This window comes from Buteo buteo, chromosome 8 (genome assembly GCF_964188355.1).
Source record: "Buteo buteo chromosome 8, bButBut1.hap1.1, whole genome shotgun sequence".
NCBI lineage: Eukaryota > Metazoa > Chordata > Aves > Accipitriformes > Accipitridae > Buteo > Buteo buteo.
The window spans coordinates 38,895,787-38,915,721 of NC_134178.1; the positions used below are offsets into that span (position 1 = coordinate 38,895,787).

The 19,935-nt window shown below is 37.4% G+C and overlaps 1 protein-coding gene across 32 annotated transcripts in view; it reads left to right on the top strand.

The window, feature by feature from the left end:
* Window positions 1–19,935, top strand: part of ABI3BP (ABI family member 3 binding protein) — a 169,335-nt gene that overhangs the window by 62,318 nt on the left and 87,082 nt on the right. For 28 of the 32 annotated variants that reach the window (XM_075034192.1, XM_075034201.1, XM_075034204.1 and 25 more), the window contains exons 10-19: window positions 1,380–1,457; window positions 6,991–7,071; window positions 8,398–8,472; window positions 12,652–12,717; window positions 13,238–13,312; window positions 14,544–14,612; window positions 15,891–15,965; window positions 16,659–16,727; window positions 18,064–18,129; window positions 18,512–18,577. In XM_075034192.1, the coding sequence (XP_074890293.1) occupies window positions 1,380–1,457; window positions 6,991–7,071; window positions 8,398–8,472; window positions 12,652–12,717; window positions 13,238–13,312; window positions 14,544–14,612; window positions 15,891–15,965; window positions 16,659–16,727; window positions 18,064–18,129; window positions 18,512–18,577 (720 nt within the window). The remainder of the gene's footprint in view (window positions 1–1,379; window positions 1,458–6,990; window positions 7,072–8,397; window positions 8,473–12,651; window positions 12,718–13,237; window positions 13,313–14,543; window positions 14,613–15,890; window positions 15,966–16,658; window positions 16,728–18,063; window positions 18,130–18,511; window positions 18,578–19,935) is intronic. The other 4 variants (XM_075034193.1, XM_075034203.1, XM_075034213.1 and 1 more) reach the window with 4 other exon arrangements.

Consider the following 19,935-nt stretch of genomic DNA (forward strand, 5'->3'; position numbering starts at 1 on the left):
TTGTATCTTTCTGTAGGAAGGTGATGTTGTGGTTTCAGATAGGTCATAAGGTTCAGTAGTGTGTGCAGTAAAAATGGCAGAATGTGACTATGACCAAAAGATGGGGAAAAAGACAAAGGTAGCTTCAGTTGTCCCAGAGATGTCCAGCTTCCTCAGCTGGCTGAGCGTAGAACTTGGACTTCTAAATTTAAATTAAAATCATTAAAATAAAAAATAAATTAAATAAAAAACAGATAGCCGGTGTGATGCCACTTTGGAGCCACTCTTTATGGTAGATTACACAAACAACTTTGTGAAAATAACCGGGGCAAGCAAGGGATGTTTTGTTCTGTTCTGTGTACTATGTAGGAACATGAAGTAATGGGTGTACACACAAGGGACTACTAAATTTCAAAGGAGTGTGAAACAGGGAAGAGTCATTGCTTGGAAAGCAAAAATATTCTGAGAAACAATTTAAATGTATAAAATAATTGACAAAAAGACATATTGTTGAAATCTATACAGATAGCCTTCACTGATGCCTGAGAATGACGTATGTCTACAATAAAGTGCAATAAGGCTTATGCTGTGTGTCTAGTTATGACTAATATGATTTGCTGGCATACTGCAACTATTCTAATTCTGTCTTATTTAGAAAGGTCAAAATATTCCATCACAGAATATCATATTTATTGAATTGTCAAAGTATTTTTTTTCTGTTTACTTAGTTAGTAACTTACTAGTTGTTTTTTTTTAAAAGAGTAGTAGTCCAGGAAAAAAACCCACAAAATATAGTGCCTTAGTCCTCCGTGGAAAAAAAACAACAGGTGTATTATTCAAGTCAAAATTAATTAATTTTTCCCTATATCCACTGCTGGAATATCTTTATATCTGTTGGAATAGAAGGCTATTGTCATACCACTGTAATCGTTAGAAGTAATGTAAAGGAAAGTAAGGACACGACTAGTGTGACAATTCCATTTTAATTGAAAAGTGATTAGACTATTCTTGTATAACGCTTAGAACTATATTACATCCTTGAATTTTGAAAAGCATTTTTGCTGTTACTGCTCAAATGCTAGACAAATGAAAAACGCTGAAAACTATTTTGCACTGTGAACAAAATGATTCTTAAGGCATTAAATTGCTTGCTGTAAATTTATTTTTAAGGAATCTTTTAATGAACAAAACAATAACAAAAATGCATGTGTTTAACATAGCTAGATAGATACTTGTACTGATTGTGCAGCGAAAGTTCATTGATTCCTAAATGTATTCAGCTTTCCACATTTATCCGTGTTGGTTTACTTTGGCAAAATGAAGTGGAGCAGAAATAAATCTGTGGTAGAACACAGCAGATACAGCTTTGCAGTTACTCCCTAATGTCTTTGTCCCTTTAGCTAAGAATGAAACTCGAGTATGGCCCGCTGAATCCAAAACACCAGAAGTTCAAGAAATCTCCCCACAGTCGCTCCCAGGTAATGAAAATTCTATTTTTAGAAGCTCTGTGGAATACCTTTGCCAAATAGATAAGCTAAAATTAAATACATCTTTGAGTTGCTTAATCTTCAGTTAAAGGCAGTAGTTGGAAAAGCAGGATAATGTAGCTGAGTTAGTAGCCATGAATGGTAGATGTGGATAAAAATCTGAATCTAGTTTTGGAGGAGAGCTTTGATGCTACAATTGTTAGGTTTATAAAAACACTTAGAACCATATTTTTGTGGGGTGCTAGATACCTTGAAATTGTGAAAAATGGCAAAACGAGTTTTCTTGTGATGCACCTTAAACTTCTGACTTTCAGGAAGTGTATGAAGGAAAGTAGAGATAAAGGCATGATTGCCCAAAGTGCATGCACAAGATTAAGATGAAACAGTCACAGTAGCAAGCTGTATTTCAGATGTGTAGAGGATGACAGCATGATGTTCCATTTAAGTTCAGTTTTGAACACATTAATTTTGACCACACTCTCTGTGGACTTACTGGTCCTGTTAAAGTAAATGGGAGCTGTTCACATACAAGGGAAAGGAATATAGAATTTGATCCTAGACTCATATTCAAGGTTGTATGTCTGTGAAATGTATGTTAACTTGTATATTTGGAAGAGTGAAGTTTTTTATCATCTACTTGTGGCTGAAAAAATATCACTTATTTAAAAGGGCTACTCAGCTGCTGATTTCTTAAACTGTTCAAAAACATGAAGTGAAATTTTAACTCACAAGATTTACTGCCTCCATTTGCTTAGGAAACAAGTTAGTGTAACATAGGCAGACTACTTTATCAAGTTGTATGACAAGTATAGCCCTGTATTTTAACATTTGCAATCTGAGGGCAAAAAGATTGGAGAGAACTAAATTGTTCAGTGTCAAATTATGAAGAGTGACTTTCCACCCACTTTATCGACCCACATTTCGGGATTGTTTAAGTAGGCATACACCTACATTTTCTGTACTCTGGCTTTTATCCTATAACTGAGACTGAAGTCTTGATTCTGCTGTCATTAGAGACAATAGTTGGCTTCTGCCAGCTTCTTTGGTGAAAGGGAGAAAGGAGGTTGAATGGTGGCAAGACTTTAAAATGAAAAAATAGTTTGAGGAAACAATACAGTGAAGGTTTGCTTTGGTTTAGTTTAGTCATATTATGTGATCTTGTTCGCATTATTCTATTCCATCTATGAAGTATTTCCTGGCTGGCTGAAATGGTGTAGCATGTTATTCCTTTGACATCACATGATTCACACAGATATTGCTATTAAATATGACTGCATTTGTTTTATTCATTAAGTATATCAAAGATACCATACTTTACATCATCAGGCCAACTCAGTCTTTAATTCAGACAAACCAACCAACCCCTCCCATAGAGTATGTAGAGAACAAAAGAGATGTAGGATCAAGTATTGTAGCAAAATCACGTGATGATTGACAATTATATTTTAGATTAAACAATCCATCAATTTTTTTCTCTGAAAATGTTTGCAGAATTTTATTTGCCACTCAATAGATAAGTGTATTTGCCAAATTCTATTTTTAACCATCGGTTCCTTTCTGCAAAACCTTCATATGGATAGCTCTTTTCTGTTCATCCTAAGCATTAAGAGGAAAACAAAGATGCTCCTCCACAGGAATTTATTATCAACGGGGGCTCTGAACTTTACAAGTTTAGCATATGTGTAATAAACAGCTTGGTTTTAATTGGAAATTTGTGTATACTTGTTAAAAAACTGTAAAGATTTTTTTTTTTAATTTCTTTTTTGTTTTACAGTTTGAGGTCTCTTGTGGACTTAAATTCTGCAGTTATTTTACTAAATGATTTACCTTGTCTAAGTAACTGCAGAACAAGCAATCTACAAATATATTTTATAGAACTTTGCCATTTTGTGAAAATGAGAACTGAATGCATAAATGTATGTAATTGGCTCTCCTGCAAAATCCCTAGTCCTCAGGATTGCATTCATCTAATCAAAATACATCATTCCTTGTCCTGGAATTTACCGGCTAATCAGATAAACAGTGTGAAATATGGCACCAGAATTGACGTATCACCTGGGGAGGAGAGAAATCAGTTCATTCCATTTCCTTTCCTTTGTGTTCTGTAATTATGTTTATGTGCTTGGCATGCAGTAATTCTGACCATAAACATTGTCATATCTAGACATAGCACAGAATTACATGTTTATGAAGTTGGATAGTGTGTTACTGAAATATTTAGAATAATTTTCATTTTCCACTTCATGCCTCCTCTGTGGTTTTGCTTCCATGTCTCTTTTTCTGTGGTGACCATTCCATTCAGTCATTCTTTGTTGATCACAGCACCAGTGTCTCATGTAAAAGTATGAGTATGTCACACTATTTACATTAAAGAATGTATTCATTGTGGTTTCAGTTAAAGAGAAAAAAAGAGAGTTGCAGGAAACAGGGAAATGAATGTCAATCCTGTAAAAGAAAAAATAAGTTCTTTGGGTGTAATTTCTGTCTAGCCATTGCATATGCAAAAATAACTTGAATATTTACACATTTGAGCCAGACTTTCACAAGTAACTTAAGCAAAAGATCTGAGTACCAGCCTTTTGCAAGGGTTGCATTTGAGAGACAGGGTAATATATAGGCACAATTAATTGAGTTTAGCAATAGGACCTACTTTGTTATATTTCATTCAGACCTCCCTATTTGAAAATCATACTGGATTCTTTGACTAAGGCATAGTAATTATTTGCTGTTAAAGGTTTAAGGACTGGTGCCAGAAGTGGCAACAGAATGCTGATTTAAAAGGAGCTGTGTACTGCAGCAGCCATTGTGTCATCAGTCATGCAAGAAGGGAAGAAAGGAGCTTGAAGTATGTCAGCAAGCAGACTATCTGAGGGGCTGCATGAGCTGGGCCACTCTTGTATTCCACTGGGTCTTTGTCAAAGGGTGTGTTTTGTGATGTGGCGTGCCTTTTTTTGGTGTATTTGTCAGCCAGGCATCCAATCATTTTTTTAATTTCAGGCCTCCCCTCCCTTGGCATGCACTTCCATGGAAAGACTGGTTAGTAAGGTCATTCATGCTTTGTTTTTGCCAGGCTTGTTACAATACTTTCCACTTAGGACTAATTTATTCTTAACACAACAGCACAAGTTCATAATGCTTTTTTTTCCCCCAATCTTTAAAATGCTGTCTAATGTACCTCAAACTACCACTACAGTTTTTCTCACAGTTGAATCAAGCGTGAGCCTTTTTATTTTTAACTTCACAGGGAAATTGGAGCTAACCAAGTTAGGAATATCAGCACATTTGTCTAGGACATGGAAGAACTAGTTTAAAGAAAAAAGAGCAAGTTATTTCTTCATGTAAGGGATTGTACCAGAAATTTATCAAAGCAGATTTGTGAAATAGAGAATTGGCTTGAAAGAAAAGTACCACCTGTGAATCCAAACTAGGGTTAATGTTTAGTAGGAATAACTCCTTTGTTGCCACATTTCCCAAGTTCTGTTCCTCCTGTCTTCCTTCTGGCCCCTGAAGGCTTTCCTTGTGCTTGGGTGGGATATGAGAAGGAGTGAGATTATGGCTTCCATCAGAATGTCTTAATTCCAGTTGTGGGGGAAGAGCAACATTAATGAGAGGGTCAAGAGAAGTTAGAGGACAAATAGTTTAAGAAATGTTGCCTGAATGCATTCTTGCTGTATTCCATGCCGTCATAGTAACTTACCTTGCTTGGTCATTTTAACCATTTATGTTGCAGCTACCATTGAACCACCACATTAATCCTAGTTTACCTGGTGCCCTGGAGAAGTCAGAGATGTTTCTTTTTCTCTAATTTAGCTTTCAAAGCCTAAACTTTCTGCTTCCTGTATCTTTTTTTACAAAAACGCCTGCTGTTGTTTCACGTCATCCCTACAACGTTCTGTGCAAAACAGTGTAGAGCTTGGTTTCTTTTGTCCAAATTCTAGGCATGCTTTTTCTTGTTCAGCTTGCTTAGCTAACTTAGATGACAAGCGACTGACGAAGACAAATGGCTTCGTATGAGTGTAAACCATCTGACCTCTAAAAAACCCCAAAGCATAATGAGTTCTAAATTTCTGTATTTGCTTTTGGTGTTTTTTTGTTTGGGTTTTTTTTTTTTTTCATGATTACATTTCACTAATGAGAAATGTTAGCTTTTGAAGTACTTCTGAGGTATGGGTTTGTTAGTTGTTTCTGTGTCTCTATGGGTGAATTTTCTCCCACAATCCTCATAGAGATAAATTGCTTTAACTTCTCTGTAGAAGGAAATCCTCCTTCCACTAATGACAGTAACAGCACTGTAACTGACTTAGTAGAAGCTGAACTGGGTCCTAATTAAGGCAGCGTCTATGGAGACTCCAACTTTTGTGGCACTGAAAAGCACCATACTCTGAAACAGAAAATAGTATAATAGTTGTAAGTGAAGTAGCATCTATGTAACTATTTAGAATCTGGAAAACATCCTGTTCTCTTCTGGCAATTAAATAAGCAGCTTATAAAGCTACATGATCAGTTCTTGCGTGAAGGATGCGTAGTAGATTGTGGAAAAAGCATGGAGAGCATGCTGGAAAAACAAAAGTTACTCTTGTCTATTGTATCTCAAGAATAAAGTGTTATTTTATTAAACTGAATGAATACTAAAACTTAATGCTGTATTGATGCTGATCACCAATATTAACGATCTCCTCTCAATACCAACTGTGTAAATACTGTGCAGTTTGCTCTGTGGAAGGAATTCATGCTCTTATCACATTCAAGGCTGAGACCTTACCATCCTGTGTTCCATATCAATAAGCTTTGTCATTTTATAATCTGCGATTACCAGTTTTGTGTACTGTATGATTGATTAAACACTATGGGACGTCCAGCAAGATGGAGAGGAAAGAAGTGATCTTGACTTACATACCATAGGAATTAAATGTTATGTGAAACAGATGGAAGAGTATAATTATGCACTAGTTTATTAAAATAAAGTCAGCAATTCAGTTTAGGTACATTTAATGGCTGTTTAATAAACTGCCTGTGCTTTATTCTGAAGATGTAGAATTAGAAGAATGAATAAAAGTCAAAAGCCTATTATTACGAGAAAAATGAAAGAGCTGAGGTATTATAGGTGAATCTTTATTCTTTTCTGGATAATTTTTATATTAGAAGGATTAAAAAAAAAATCCAGAATAGCAGGGAAAATATTTGTAAATACACTTTGTGATGTAATGGATCTTGTTTATAATGTATATCATAATGAATTTGGGAGGCTGTAACACAAGTACAGTGTGAGATTCTGATCTTAGCTTCGCTCTTTGTTACTTATATTTTCCTTTGCTTATGTAAAGCTGCAACAAAATAAATCCAAAACATCTTATAGACTTCACATCTGAAAACAAAAAATATTAATCATGATGGAGTCGAGCTGCTGCAGAAATTACTCTAATTAGGTGGCATAAAATGGTGATAAGAAAAGCAGCGGGCTTTGGGCAGTAGATAAAGAAAAGCTCGGAGGGATTTAAAATTAAATAAAGCTTCTTTCTTCTAGCTCAGTCTGAGAAAAAACATGGACCTGAGGAATTTAAATCAACGCCTAAACCTGAATTGGTGCAAACTCAAAACATACTGGGTAACTAATTTTGCTGCTTTTTACCTTCTTTGTACATTAAATGCTTTTTTCATCTCCAGCAGAATGTTTCTACTACTTGCTGCATCCCCTTTGTATTGACTCCAAAGGAGGTCCCAATTAAAAATTTCTGGTTCCCTTTGTGTTTCCAGTCACTCACACATGAAATGTAAAGCAGGATACATCTAGCTCTGGTTGAACTGTGGCTGTTATACATATGATTATTGCTAGCAGATTTGACTGGGTGATTTTTCAAAGTAATGCTTTCTGTCTATGTGATCTGCATGATTGACATCACATAAAATTTCCATCAGTAAAATTAACCTCAGTGATAGAATTGAAATAATTACCTCCTGGATTTTCTTCTGATTACAGGTTCATTTAGGGAGCATCAATTGTGATGCAAAAGGAAAATTTTATATTGCATGTGACATGATATAATTGTATTTGTCCTGGAGGAAAAAAGAGCTCTACTGATTTTCATAGAGATGTCTCAGAATGAGAGATTTCTGATCTAAGTAGTAGTACTGTTAGTTTTGTGCTCTGGAGAAGCATCTACTTACTTCTTGCATTCAGAATTCTAAATTCTTCAATGTTGATTTTGTTGCCTGTATTTTAATACCCAAGCCATGCAAAATTAGGAACACAAATCTGAAGTTGAGGTTTTGTTTTTTGTTTGTTTTTTATTAAACTTTGATTAGATTTTTCTAAAGCACAGATGGCATAGATACAGAATGATGTATGATAAATATATCAGCATTTGCAGGACTGAAATACAGATCTTCTCATGAAGAGGGCTGCTAATGCTTCTCAGTAATCATATTTTTACATAATCCTATTGATTCATGTTAATGTCATCCTTTCTTTTTTGTCTTTTTTCATTTACAGTTGCAAGCAGATTTCCAGAATTTACTGAAACTAAAGCATCTAATTTTCATTCTAACTTTTAATCAGTTTTTTTTTTTAAGCATAATCAACGTTTTTTGGTTTTTGCCATGCTTTTAAAGATTAAAATAGGAAATTTCATCAGGATGGTTTACTGCTTAATTTCAAACTAGGTGGTCACAGTTACTGATGGATGTTCATTATCAAGTTCCTGTGACTTATGGATCTTTATATTATGACTAGGGAAAAGGTGATTTCATTTTTATTCCACACCTTTTTAAGTGACAAAGTTATGTGGTTTTTTCCTAGGTTGGAACTCGTCTTCTTTTTTATTAAATATCATTGGTTTCAGGAGTAAGTGGTTTATAAGCCAAAATACAGATCCGTACTGTGTCTTGTAATATTCTTAATCAAGTAAAGCCTTGATTATTTTTTTTATCATAGCTTCTAATGAAATACAGCCACTTCCTTCTGGATCCAGAATCTCTGATGCTCCAAAAAGTCCATTGACAGAACTTGGTAATTACTTTCTTTGTAAATTTGAGTAAACTTCATTGGAAAGTTATCTAAATCTTTTGTTGTTTCTTTTGGCTGGTAGGTTTTAATACTTCGGCTGCAATAATACTATTCTGTATGTAAAATATGGTAGCCATTAGCTTTTTCTTCACAAAATTTGCAGGTTTCTTCTTTCATTCTAAGTCTGGTTTTGCTTTATTGTCATGACAGGATGCTCCAGATTAATGCTTCATTTTAAAACAAACAAACAAACAAAAACTTGTGAGGATATATGGGCTAACATTTATCTATAGAATGATGATGGCAATTTATACTTAGCTAAAATCTGTACTCTTAGTTTTGTAGTTTTCTTGGAAGTACTCCATAAGCTTCTGAGACTGACGGTATTTCACAGTTGGAGTACTGTTCCAGTCAACATCAGTTCTGTGGGTTTTCTTGTAGTTTGCCAAATATATTTGATTAAAGTAATACCATAATTTGTAGATGTTGTTTTGGTTTAAATATTCATAAGTGTTTGCTTATTTCTGGATTCATTAGTTGTTTGGTGATGAACTTCAGGACACTTTGGAAAGCCCTGATATTTGAGAAAATATGCTCACATTTTTAAAATAGTTTTACCTGTCTTAGGGTCAAAATATTATGGTCAAAATCTTCTTATGGGCAAAGAGGAAACACACCTTTTCTTCTTTTTTAAAATTTATATTTTACGTATGTATACACACATTTACATGTATGTATAGACATATGTATTTACATATATGCATATGCATGTACATGTATATGTATATAAAGCCAAGAATTTATTGCTAGTGTAATGGAGTTCTTAATGGTCTATCTAATTCAAGAATCATCATTTCTAGATTTAACTCTTACAGTAAAACAAAGAATATTAATGCAGGTAGAGTACTTACGTACAGAAAAAGCGTCAATAATAGCAGTAACATAATTAAAATAGTAACACACAAACTTCTTCATTTCTACCCTTTTTCCTGGTGTTTTGCTCACCCTTCCACTATACCTCTGAGTCCTAAGCTTGGTGATTTCATGCTTGTGTTGGTGATGAGTGGGGACGTTTCAGCAAGTTATGAGCATCTGGAGTCCTGTGCTGGGAGGAATATGATGTTCATGTTGATGATTTCTTCCTCCTCTCTTCTTTCTTTCTTCTTGTTGTGGTTTAACCCCGGGCAGCAACTAAGCACCATGCAGCCGCTCACTCACTCCCCCCCCCGCCCCCCATCCAGTGGGATGGGGGAGAAAATCGGGAAAAGAAGTAAAACTCGTGGGTTGAGATAAGAACGGTTTAATAGAACAGAAAAGAAGAAACTAATAATGATGATAACACTAATAAAATGACAACAGTAGTAATAAAAGGATTGAAATGTACAAATGATGCGCAGGGCAATTGCTCACCACCCACCGACCAACACCCCGCCAGTCCCCGAGCGGCGATTCCCTGCCCCTGCTTCCCAGTTCCTAAACTAGATGGGACGTCACATGGTATGGAATACACTGTTGGCCAGTTTGGGTCAGGTGCCCTGGCTGGGCATGAGAAGCTGAAAAATCCTTGACTATAGTCTAAACACTACTGAGCAACAACTGAAAACATCAGTGTTATCAACATTCTTCACATACTGAACTCAAAACATAGCACTGCACCAGCTACTAGGAAGACAGTTAATTCTATCCCAGCTGAAACCAGGACACTTCTGCTGAGAGACACCTTACATCTGAATTTACCACACACCGTGCCATTTGTGTATGTTAGATACTATTTTTGTGTTCTTCTTGTTACCCCTAAATTTTGTCCAGCTCCAGGTGTGCAGTTTTTATAACTGACCATCGCTGAGCTGTTTATGGCACGGGGTTTCCAGTGCCAAGCCCGGTCCCTATCTCTTTATCATTCCATGCCTGTACTTCTCTATGCCATATCCTGTGTCTCTCCTTCTCAAGATCTCTGCTTTCATAACAGGCTTGTATTTCTCTACACTGTGTCATTGTGCTAGTCATAAATATCTCATTCTGCCAAAACAGCTGTTTGTTGCTGCTATCTATATAAACAGCTGTTACACTAGTTAACTGGAGTGACCTTGAATCAGTATGGATTTATATTTCATTAACATTAGTCAAGAAGTTATCAAGTAATGGTGCTGGTTTATTTAGACAGCATACTTAATGCAGTCTGCCAAATTTTACAGTAATTTCCAGGAGTAGCTCTTACTTCTTGAAATGTGTATTTGAAACAAATTCTCAAGAACATGAAAATGATCTTCACAATTTGTTCTTAATTTGCTACAATTTTTGACAACTCTTTTCCAGATATGTTTGAGGGGATGGGGATACGTATTTGTTTTCACTGTAGTGAAAGAAAATTGGTTAAATCCAGTTAGAGGCAGCATTGGAGAGACACATTCGATGATTTAAGAAATTATTTGCTATAAATATAGCTGAAAACCTGAAAATTATTAGGGATGGGAAGTATTTTTGCTTTCTGCTGGGGAATAATAACCTAATCCTATGTTTTTCTCGGTGGAAAAGGTAAAATAATAATAACAGTTGAGGCAAAATACATGTTTCATTCAAGTATTTATTCTGGTTTTGTTTCATGTCTTCCATTCCTGCCAAATAGTTCCACTTAGCAAAAGTGGGATTTAATTATGTGAGGCTGGGCCCAGCCGCTGGGTCAGCTGGAGCATCTGTGCTCCCCATGAAGTCAATGCTGAAGTCAAGTTACTCTGTGAGAGCGAGGCGGGGGGGGGGGGGGCGTGTCATACAGAGGAGATTTCGCTGCACTGTGCCTCTGCATGCTTTGATCACCTGCTGTCATAAAATCAGCAAAGAAAGCAAAATTTTATTTCTGAAGTTTAAGTGTGTGTGACCTGTATTCTGCCCTAGTTCCCCTGAATACTTTTTTTCTTTATTTTTCTATCGTGATTGTACCAGAGGGAGACATCTCCTTTGTTTTATAAGCTTTCTGTGTGGTCGGTATATTTTGAATTCAAACCTTTCTGAAAAGATAGCTTTGTTAACATGCTTTCAATGTTCTGATGCCTTTGGGAGATCTGTCATAGTTCTTACTGGATGTAAATGGATCAATGGAAGCTTTTGCCAAAAGCTGCGAATCATACAGCTTTTGTTGGTATTATTTTCTTCTCTACAAATATAGAATAGAATAGAAAGTTCCAGTTGGAAGGGACCTACAACAATCATCTGGTCCAACTGCTGAGTCCAGCTATATCAGGATAGTAAACTGGGATCATATTTGTTAATGCGATAAGCTGGATTGAAAGTAAATGGGGAAAGCAGATCCAATATATGAAAGTCTGTTCACTTTTTGGCTTATATTCATATTGCCTGCATTAGAAATGAACACTACACCTAGTTGTTTGAATGTTTTTCTCAGTCTCAAGCATTCAGAGAAGTTTATTTTTAAAATTCTGATATAACTGCTTTTCAGAAAACCTCATCTTGATAAAGACCAATTAAAAATACAGATGGAAGTTTTCTCTTTCAAATATATTAGCCTAAACGGGCATAAGTGACTGGTGCGGATAAGTTTACTGGAAAGAATGGTACTTACTGGCCTGTACACACAGTTGAATAGGATCTGTTTCTTAGAAGCAGGACAGTAGTGCAAAACCTACACATGGTGGAAACTTGTTCACAATGGCTTTTAGGTAAGACTGCCCAATTCTGCCTTGATTCCCTGTTTTTATTAAAGCACACTTCAGGTTATCCATACTTCAAAGTGAAATAACCATAAGGTCTTTGTAATAGTCTTCATTACAGCATAACAGGTAAAAGATGCTGTTTACTTTCATGATTATTTCACTGACTTCATTGTACTACTCTTTTTTTTATCTTTTCCCATTACACCTACTTTTAAAATAGTTATACATAACCTAGTAGTACCCAGTTTATACAGACCTGTAGGTGCTGTGAAGATCAAATGTATTGTGTTTGGATTGTAGCTGCTTTGCTGTGAAGAAAAACCTCTTAAGTAACATGGATTCAGCCTGATTAGATAATGTATGCCAAAGTCTGAGTCAGGTAAAAATTAATAGAAAGAAGAGACCTTCAAACAAAACAAAAACTTGCTAGTTACAGTTCAAATTGGATTTTGTACGACTTGCAAGGAGAGTGTCTGTCTTGGTATCATAAAATTTTTTTCATGTTTGGTTTTAGCTACTCAGAGTCCAGCCGTGAAATCTGTATCTCTACCTTCTGCTGAAACCAGAGAGATGGAGATGGGTAATCAGCAGATTAGTTCCATGATTTTTTTTCGATTATCTTAGCATCATGTAGATCTGCAAATGATAATTTTAAAATCTGCTTTAGAATCTTGGCTACCAACACTCACAGAGAGCAGCTTGTTCACCATTCTTCTGTCTGTGTAACCAGCTGAAAAACATATTTGTTACTGGCTTAAAAACTGCTTAAAGACAGTGTTGTCATATCTCATCATTACCTCATTTCTTTTTGTATAGCTGCAGCTCTTATCCCAGAAAATTTAATAAGTTAATATTACTTGCTGATAAGAATTCTTTTGGGCATGTCGACCTCAAATTTCGAGGCCAGAAGACTGCATTGCAAACTATCAATTCCTTTTGTCGTGGCACAGTTGTCCTACGTCTTGCTTTCAGGCCATCTGCCATCTTGCTTAGCTTTGCATTAGCATCATCTGGAATTGCACAGCCTTCACTAAGCTATTTGATGCTAATCCATTAAGTCACAGGTCTCTCAGTATTTTAAGCTCAGATTCTTTTTTCAGCTTTTGAGGAAACACAGCCTGTTTCTTCAGGATCCAAAACATCTGGTACCACAGAAGTGCAACCAACCAGATCTGGTAATGATTTCTCATAAGATTAATCCTCTTGACAGTTAGGAATTTTCAAAGGAGACATAGTGCCTCTCATTAAATAGTTTGTTCAGTTTGACATAAATGAAGAATAACTGTAGGTATGAAAGTGCTGTATCAAATAGCAGGTTTCTTTATGACATTTTATATGAAATACTGAACCAGTAGTTTGGAGGTTTTTCCGTATTTGGCTACAGCATGTAATTCCTAGCTTTAAAATTAAATTGTACTTACAGTTAATACTAAATTTAAATAGGCCTGTCCATGCCTGAGTTTCATTTCTGGAATATCCTGATTTGCTGAAGTACTCAGAGTCCTAAGAAATAATGGAAACAGACATTCCAGCAGAAATTCCAACAGAAATTCCAACATATTATGATAATGTAGCTCTTCATTTAGCCTTTCTGTATAAACACAGGCATAATTCTAAGTGCCCAGATTTCAAAACCAGCACTATAAAAACATGTCATTGAAGATTCAGACACCGGCTAGTTGGTCCTTAGAAAATTTCTGTGATGTGTTGCTCTTATTTTATAGATGAGTTTGTAAAAGCTAGTTACTTACTTGGGGCCACTGACAGTTTTGCAAAAGAAGAAAAAAAGTATAGTAAGATGAGAGACAGTTGGTAAGATTCCACTTCATTAGCATGACAATAGTGTAATGCCTGATGCATATGTTTTTGGAAGAAATTAATTTTGAAGGAAATCCATTACTAAAGGGGAGATTGATTGCAACTGTCAGTCATTCACATCTGACAAAAGACAGTTTGTATGTTTCATTTGGTGCATTTCCTGCTTTGTCATCCTTTTTCCTTCTCCAGTTTCAGCACCAGGATATCCTCCTTGATCCTTGGAATTCTAGAGAAAAATTCCATGCAGTCCCAGTTTGCTAACTTTTATTCATAATTTGTTCTCCTTTTTTGAGCCGTCTTGTATTTCTCCTTCTTAAATCTATAGTACAACTTCTTTTTGTGCAATTCTGCTAACAAGTTGGTCATTAGTTGTATTATGTATCTGTGCGTTAATACATGGTTTTGGAAATGGTTTTCAAATCATACTTAATTGGTTATTGTACATTTCAGAGTCTACCTTTCTGTGGAACATAAAGTGTTAAATAGTACCTAGAAGTTTCTTCAGCTCATAAAAGAGTATGATGCTGTTGCATGATGGTTCTTGTCACTTCAAAACAACACAGCATGATTTTTGTTTTTATTTTCCAGCTTCGCATGACTTCCTTCATGTTACTTCTGCTCCCCAAACTTTTACAGCTTCAGAAATACCAGACACTGGTAAATTATAGTAATATTATTTCAGAAGCATACCCTTTTGTTTGTTTGGTGCCGAAAAGTTTATTACTGCTTCCGTGTTGATGATTTCCGACAGTTATTCCATACTGCTTGCATTGAGTGTTGCCCTGTGTGTTAGTTTTTCAAATCCTGTAACAGCGTTCTCATTCCTGGGATCAGGCACAGCACAGATTTAAAGCAAGACTGCAGCTAGCTTACAGAGCCTGAATAATGCAGTATCGATCAAATGGCTGTCAGGAAAAGATTTAAATTTTGCAAGGCTTAGGGCTGTTACAGTCAAGTAAGATATGATACTTTTTAGTGATAAGATTGTTTTCTTTCTTTCTGTTTTTCACTGTCCATATACATTTTGCCGTGATTTTTCCTATGTATTGTCTTAAAATAAGAAAGTAAGCACATCTCAGGCCACACCTATCTAACTAAGCTATACTTTGGGTTACTGCTTTGGAGACAGCTTGTTGTTTTTCCTGTGGCCTTTGGTATGTGAGGATGCTTAAGTTTTTTAAGCATTGCTTGAACATGAACAAGTATGTGCCTAAGAGGTGAGGGCAGTGGGGAAGGAGTAGGAGAAGGTGGAGGGGAAAGGAAGACAGTTCATTGCCCAAAACTTTACTCTGAGCAATGCGGCTGTAGTTCATTAAGTTCTTTGCCATATAACCTCCTGGTTCTTGCCATCCCAATACAGTTTTCAAGAGTTCAGTTTTGCTGCACTGTTCCGTAAAGCATCCGACTCCCAGGCAATGATTTTAAATCAAGTTAGTTCATCCTGTTATATGGGATATCTGGGAACAAATCTGACTGAAAAAAATCATCCGAAATTGAGAAACTGCATAGAGCTAAGTGACTTAATGAGTAAAGTGGTACCGAGAGACTTTAATCTTCTGAAATCACAATTTTTCCTAAATTTTCTGAAGAATTCTTAACTTAATGGAAAGATGTGGTATAAGTTGCAGGGCTGTTTTTTCAGGTGCTATTTAAGCCAAGTACATGTAAAACTATATATATTCATTGTTTTTCAAACTCTTTGTGAGCATTTGTACACGTGGGAAAACTAGAATAACATCTTCAGCTAAGTAGTTAGGGTATTTAAAATACCTAGAAAAAAGAAGGTCAATTTTGTAAATAAATAAATAAGTACATAATAAAAAATAATACTCTGCAGAGCAATGGAAGGTAAAACTTCACTCCCCCAAATCTTCCTTCTTAATTTATTTACATGAAGTTATTTCTCAGGTGTATTTACTTCTTTTTTTCCTGCAGCTAGAGGTACTACGGAGTTGGAAATATCCATGCCCATAATTACTACAGAACCTCAGTTGTTAGAAACAGCACTGGGTAAAATTGTTAAGATGGCTTTACTTAGTTGTATAGATTTTCTTTTCATTTTTATCCTTGCTGCTATTTTTGGAAGCTTTGTGTTGCTTTATTTGTCACCATCCCAGTAATTCTTACCACTTACTGCTGCCATTAACGAGATTCTCATCTGCACTCATCATTCATCTTTGTAGATGGAGGGTTGGGGCATAGAGGTGGCTTCCCTTTAGTTGGTTGGGTTTGGTTTTCTCATTATTGAGGCTCCCAGCTGTGGACCTGCCTTTCTCAGTTTGGGGATTTTTTTTCCTGCGCTGAGAGAACTTAACTGTGAGAGGGAATTAAGTGCTTAAGATATATTTCTGTGTAATGTTTCTGAGAAAAGCTTGTTTTGACTAGCTTTATATTGGCTGGCCCACTGACTGTTTTCTGGATCAAAAGGTGTTTTCTTACTACCTGCAATTCTTAATGTACTAAGATTCTTAAGTAGTTACAAGAATTCTCATTAGTATGAATAATTAGGTCACATGGTTTGCACATTGACTTCCACACCAGCCTAACAGTTCATGAGACACAGTAATGCCTAGCTGATTTGCAAGCAAATTTCCCTGTGCTTCCATTTTAACAATGCACCATTTGTCTGCCGAGTCCTGTGCTACCTGTAGTAGCTCTGAGACAATTAAGCCTTTTAACACAAGACTATCTTTTTGGATTTAGGTGAAAGGAAGCCTCTTTCTTCAAGATCCACAACATCTGGCATGCCAGAAATGCCAACAATCTCAGCTGGTAATGATATCTCTTCATTGTAGTTCTTCTGACATCTAGGCACTCTCAAAAGATACAGCAACGCTTTGCTACACTGAATGTTTATTCTGACTTGCTCTGTATAAAAGTGTAACTGGAGAGAGAGAGAGAGAGAGAGACCAGTTGTATCTGCTGCAGCATTTGAGAAATTTGAAATGAAATGTTCGAATTATATGATTACTTTTTCTTATGTTCGTAATGATGAGCTAGATTGTCCTGTGGGGCTGTCGTTCACTTTTTTTGTGAAGGATTGTATATATGTGGAGGGCTGTTACTTGGAATGGTTAAATAAGTGCTAACATGGCAGATTTGGTCCTTTTGTGCCTTGGATGCAAAAGCTTCTCCATAGATGGAAAAAGCTTTAGCTGCTGTTCTTAAGAATACCCCATGAGTTTTTAACCATGGAAAATGCTAGTGAATGAGTCGTTGAATGTTACTAGAAAAGGTTCACATAGAAGGGACCTGAACAGAAGGGTTTCAATTTCCAAGGGTTGGGAATATCAAAAAATCTCAGAGAAATCACTAGGCACCATATCCTTATTATCACCAACTTCTTCATCTTTGTGCCTGTTTGAAAACTGTCACCAGCAGACTTCCTTCCCTTACGTCTGGAGCCAAGCCCACAGTGTAGCAGAGATGCACAGTGCAAATGAGTACACATAGGCTAGATTTTACACTGGTTCACGTATTAGGTTGTTCATTTTCTCTGTGCAAAATTAGGGTAAGAAAGTATGAGGAAGTCATTTTAGTGAAATTACTTATTCTTCAGTGTATAATTGGATGATGGACTGTACAAGTGTAAGTGGTTGAAAGATGAGGTAGAATTCTGCAGAAAAACTGCCCTTGGTCACTTTTTTGCAGGCATTTCTCTACAGAGTCATTGGACTTTATTAGTGCCAGGGCCTGAGATTTCTGACCCAGAGAAATAAGGATTTGGTTGATTCTAGGTAAAAGTGAGATCAGATCTTGAATTCTGAATCCAAAGATGGGTGTCTTTGCTCCCATGCTAGGTCTGCAACAACTGTTCCTTGGGCATCTTTCTAGGAAATGTAAGGAGTGCTTTGGTGAAGTAGTCATATAGCCATTTTTCTACTGATGGAGAGCCATTTAGCTACTGAGTTTCTAAGAGTATTCTGTTAGTTTCAACCACGGCAAGGTGGTTGACTGCTGATTTGGTCACTGAGTCACAAGATATTGCCAGGAGAAGGCATGTGTTGCCCTAAATACGGACATTTGGGGTGCTGTGAACCAGTGCTGCTCGTACTGCCATGGCAAGACTGTGTGGATATCTCAAGATCATTTCCATGTCTGACCGTAGCAGCCCAGAGACCGGACCTGGAGTCCACCTTGTCTGCTTCACCGGAGACCACAAGGACTGTGATGGGTAAATAGCCAGTGATTCCCTTCCTACTTTGATTACTTTGGCAATGCTTTTCCCTGCAGCGATGAGCCTGTTCAAGTGTTTTGGTGTCCTGAAAAGTGGGTCCGTGATGCGGTTGGTCCCTTATAGCTCCTTGTTAGAAATTGCTCCATTTGTAAGCTTTCTGCTGCCTTTTTTGGGGTTCCACTTCTAGGTTTCCTCTGTTACCTTGGGCTACCTATGCCAGTTGAAAGATAGCATCATGCTACTGTGGGGAGTGATGCTGTGACGTGGAAGCCTGCCTCGAGCAGGGCCATGTCTCCTTGTCCATAGCTCTGTCTTGATACCGCCCATGTGACAGCAGCCTGCCTGAGGACCTGAAGGTGGTTTTTGTGTTTGATCTTAGCTACTCGAAGACCAAGGCTGAAATCCACCACTTCTTCCTCCCTGGCAACCGAGCAAACCGTGATGGGTAACTAGCAAAACATCTTCTTTTTTCATTTTCTCCTCGCTGTCTCCCTCCCCATCATACCTCCCACCACAAACCCCCTGGCATCCTTGTCGTCTTCCATGGAGAGTATGAAGACTTGTTGGTGCAGCTTGGCTTGCTGAAGCACTCACCGCGCTTGTTCTGCGATTCTGTTGTTTGATCCCGCGCTTTTTCCATTGCTGACGAGCATTTTCTGCAGGGACCGAGTGACAGCTTGTGTAGAGAACGTATTATTGCACCTTGCCTTCAGCTGCCATTCCCCTGCTTCCCTGTGTTTTGGTAGCGGGTCTTTCTTTCTCTGGCACACTCAAATGCGACAGCGTTCTTAAGAGGGAAATTCCGTCTGGGCTGGCGCAAGAGGACAGCACTGCGGTTCAGCTGCCCACCAGGGTTTCCTGGTCCAAGGTTGCAGCTATTGGTTGCTTCACAGCTGACTTTCAAGGTAGCCGGTTGTCATCTGCCCACACCTTTACGTTGCCTGTAGCGTTCGCTACATATCAAGGTGCCACGCTTAGATCACTGGTCGGCCCGGACCAGGGAAAGAGACAGATAATACACACAGTGTGAGCGCCAACTTCCGCCTTTTATTGCGCAGTTAATTCCTTTTATACTAACAAGGGGAGGTGGGGTTACAGGTACATCACAAGGCTGCGACTAACCCTCTAACTTTCCGTCACATCGCGAGATCTTCCGAACGCCAACCCCTACAGTTGCCATTACCTGGGATTGGGAACGCTCTGCTCTACTACTGCTTTTGAGGTCACATTAGGGTTTTAAGAACGACGCCTCTTTTTGGCTTCTGGTGAATCACGGCATGTTTCTTCAAGTTTCAAAACACTGGTAGCCTTTAGCGCCAGGCCGTGCTGCTGACCTAATTTGGTAACGATATTTCTTGCAGATCTGGCAACAATGCAAGGTGGAAATTGTCCCAGGAGGTGTTATTGTGCTTTTAGCCAAACTGTTATTTCTCTTGAGCCTATGTTGGGATGAAGCATAAGTGTAAAGGTGAAACCGCGCTATGTGAAAAGCCCTCTTTACTCAAGCCATTGGATATGGCACTGGGCTGGAGATGCTCATGGTGATAGCTTCTTTCACATTGACAGGTGTACAATACCAGTCCTGGGGCCTGGCAGTATGTTTTGGCCCATGAGGTAACAAATGTGTTATGTGAGCAGCCTGCAAACCTGAAGTCAAGTGCATATTAAATGTGTAATGAACCATAGTAAATGTCTTGCAGTGTTATTGTGGCACTTTTGCCTGTAGTAGTCCTGCTTTCACATCAGCTGAGATATGTCACATACTTCAGGGTCTTTTCCAGAGAAGTTACAGTTCTTGCATTA